This window comes from Dendronephthya gigantea, unplaced genomic scaffold (assembly GCF_004324835.1).
Source record: "Dendronephthya gigantea isolate DGI-Jeju-01 unplaced genomic scaffold, DenGig_1.0 001090F, whole genome shotgun sequence".
Lineage (NCBI taxonomy): Eukaryota > Metazoa > Cnidaria > Anthozoa > Malacalcyonacea > Nephtheidae > Dendronephthya > Dendronephthya gigantea.
This window is the reverse complement of record NW_021164100.1, coordinates 1-3735: the sequence shown is the minus strand read 5'-3', so window position 1 is coordinate 3735 and position 3735 is coordinate 1. Positions and strand designations below refer to the sequence as shown.

The 3735-nt window shown below is 34.5% G+C and overlaps 1 protein-coding gene across 1 annotated transcript; it reads left to right on the top strand.

The window, feature by feature from the left end:
* The first annotated feature begins 1321 nt into the window (after positions 1–1321).
* On the top strand, positions 1322–2546 carry LOC114544957. Its single transcript, XM_028563424.1, has one exon. The coding sequence runs from the start codon at positions 1398–1400 to the stop codon at positions 2544–2546; it is 1149 nt and encodes a 382-aa protein (XP_028419225.1). The 5' UTR covers positions 1322–1397.
* The last annotated feature ends 1189 nt before the right edge of the window (positions 2547–3735 follow it).

Below are 3735 nucleotides of genomic sequence, written 5' to 3'. Positions count from 1 at the left end.
ATAGAATGATGGCAGTTTTTACTGTGCTGTCCAGTGAATTATCTAAATACATGGTATCTCTTCACAAAACATAACACATGTTCTAGCCAATTAAAGATGATGCAATGGTTTGAACTAGATACTCTCTGTGAAGACTATTATAAGCTTTCAATATAGCACCTGGCAATTGTGCTAGAGAAATATCTTGCATCAGGCTTATTTTTGCATTTGGTTTCCACAAGTGTTCATTGTACAGTACTGTCTAGTAATATTATGTGCACAAACCAAGTAGTATGATTAATTAAGTGTAAAATATTTTATGTGATTTTAGAATGTTGACAATATTGACATTACAAAGAGTGCTGCCTCATTTCTCTTAAAGGTGAAAGAAAGGAATAAAATACCTCAGGTGTGTATAAATACTTATTGATGAAACTTTGGTGCAGTATAGTATACCCAACCTATGTCCCTGTTTGAATAAACTAATTGGTAAATTGCTTCTAATTGCTAAACATCTAGAGTCAGTTGAACAAAAAGTGGATAGTGCTATCCACCTGATAATGTTTTTCAATCTCTCTGAAATTGCCTGTTATTTGCTATAATTCAAATATGAAGTAAAATTCAAATTGAATCTTAACTCTGTATTCCTTATTTTGTAAAGTACATAGCATGATATATAATCTCTCCTTGAAGAGTCAAATTGTGTGGTTTTAGAAAAACTGTGTACGCCTCATATAATATGATACTACAATTAATATGTTTTAGGTTGCAATGGAATCTATAATGGACAGTACACGCACACTGGTAAAGCAAGTGGTAGATTCTGTGAAAGCGGAAGTTTTAAATGTGTTAGATTCCAGTGAACAAAAAGGCCAGGTGAGAAATGTGTTTGAGTCAGCTACAGATCCTTTTTCTGGGATAGAAACCGAAGCACTACAGTCAAAGTACATCAAGCAAAACTTCAGTTATGTGGAACCAAAGGAGGTAACTTTAGGGAAGAAATTTGTTTGGAAAATAAACAGTGGTAAGAGACTTATTTCTGAGAAAAGTGAGAAATTTGTGTACATTCCAATACTTGAAAGCATAAAACAGATCCTCTCAAATAAGCGCATCTCTACTATTCTTCTGAAGAAACCTAAGTGCTGTCAAGATGGAGTATTATATGATGTACATGATGGCCTTTTGTATCAAAGTGATCACTATTTTGATGAACACGAGAACACATTGTGCATTGTATTGTATCATGATGAGCTAGAGGTGTGTAATCCATTAGGCAGTAATGCTGGGGTACACAAGCTAGACATGTACTATTTTACAATTGCCAATTTATGCCAAAGTTCAGATCCAAGCGCTGTGCTGTCCACTTATTTGCAATTGCCAATGCTGATTTGGTAAAGAAATATGGTATTAACACAGTAATGCAGCCAGTTATTGATGATTTGAACATTCTGTATCAAGGATGCAAAATGGAGATCAATGGTGTGGAAAAAGTTATCCATGGGAAGGTATTATTGTGTGCGGGTGACACACTTGGTCAGCATTATTTGGGCGGATTCAAAGAAGGTGTTGGTGTAGCTTTCCAAAAATGTCGGCATTGTCAGTGCTCATTTGAACAGATGCAGACTGACTTCTTGGAAGAAGAGTTCAATCTAAGAACAAAGGAAAACTACAGTGAACAGTTTGATGCCATTGAACAGGCACCAACTCCAAGTGTCCAAAAAGATCTAAGAACGACTTATGGACTAACACAGAGAAGTTCCCTTTGCCAGCTACCCACATTTGATGTCACACAGCAGCTCCCCCAGGATATCATGCACACTCTGCTTGAAGGAGTTGTGCAGTATGAGGTTCGACTAGTTCTTCTTCATTACCTACAATCGGGTCAAACCAGTCTATCTGAAATCAATGGAGCAATATTATCCCATGAATATGGATACTCAGAGATCAGCGACAAACCAACTCCCCTGAAGGATACTGTGTTTCATGGTGAAGAAAGATACAAGCTTAAGTACAATGCTGCAAAAGCTCGCCTATTTTTACGACTCTTGCCATTTTTCATTGGTCCTTTTGTTGACAGCAATGGTCCGCATTACCAGTTCCTCATACAATTGATTCAGATTGTTCAATTGATTTTCTCACCAGTAATTAAATTGGAGAACATTGACTACTTGGCAGAACTTATCCAACAACATCTGACCACATTTAAAGATTTGTTTCCAAACTGTAACATAATCCCGAAACAACACTATTTGCTCCATATCCCGTCTACAATTAGAATGCTTGGACCAATGGTTAGATCTTCCTGTTTCAGTTTTGAATCTGCTCATAATTATTTTAAAGAGTTGGCAAGAAAGCAGAATTTCAAGAATTTGCCATTGTCACTAGCTAAGCGCCATCAGTTCAATTTGTGCAGCAACTATGGTGATTCAAACGAGAACCCAAGCTCACATCCACTGTTTTCAACAGAAAGGGAATATGGTGTGCTAAAGAAAGCAGGTGCAGAAGTATGTTTGTCCTTGCGAGAAAGATTTGATGAACGTGGCCTTCTACCTCCATTGAAATTGTGAATGTTTACAAAGTAAGTTGGATAAAGCTTTTTGGAACAAAGTTTGCCAAGTCTGGTATTATTGCTATTGATGTTGCTGGAGACCCTGCATTGCCAGTTTTTGGAGTCATTGTGTGCATATGGTCAATTCTAGACTTTACATACTTTGATGTACAATTACTTGAGACATTATCTTTCGATGAAAAACATCAAGCTTATCGTGTTTCTGAGAGTACAGAAGATGTTACTGGAATTTATCCTTATGACAGTCTAGTGGACTTTAATGTCTTTCATTACAAGAAAGATAAAGAGAATAATAAGTATGTTGCAGTGAAATATGACCTTCGTGACATCATTGAGGAGCATATTGAAGGACGAAATCCTCTTCACTAGTGACTGGTAAGAGTTTTTAGAAAAATTTTGAATTGTACATAGTATCTTGCATGAAAGAGGCAGTCAAGACTATGTTGCTCATACAGTAATTACAATTTATGTTGCCAAATGTCACATTGTTTCAAGATTGTATGTTCTATTTGTACATATATGTTGCCATAGCTATGTTTGATCTCTAACAAAACATAGTGTGCTTTTGAAGATGGAACATATGAATAAACTAAAAATCCCATTATCAGTAAAATAAGTCTTCAAAATGCCTGAACGCTATACTAATAAAATTTGAGCATTTTTAAATGCTAAGTGTCTGACTTTTAAAAACTGTATGGAGCCACCTTAAATGAAAACTAAATAGCAGGTAGAACTAATTTACTAGATTTAAGAATGAGAATAAATTTGTTAGAACATTATTTTTGTTTCAAGAAAGTTATATTCAATACGCTCTTATTTTAAGAATTTTATATACTCCCCAAATTTACTTGATTCTTGTTTCAAGAATGTTACATTTCTTGTGAGAATATTATTCTTGTCGTATTCTTATTTCAAGAATTTTGTGTTCTCCACAAATTTACTTGATTCTTGTTTCAAGAATGTTACATTTCTAGCAAGAATATTATTCTTGTCTCAAATTTACTTGTCTTGTTTTAAGAGAAATAATTCTTAGCAGAAATATTTTACTTATTTCAAGAATTTCAAATTGATACTAAGAATAGCATTTCTCAAAATAAGTAATATTTTACTTAAAACAAGAATTTTGCAAGAATATTTTTCTTGCAAGAATATCCAATTTTGCTGTGTACATATATACATTGGCGTTT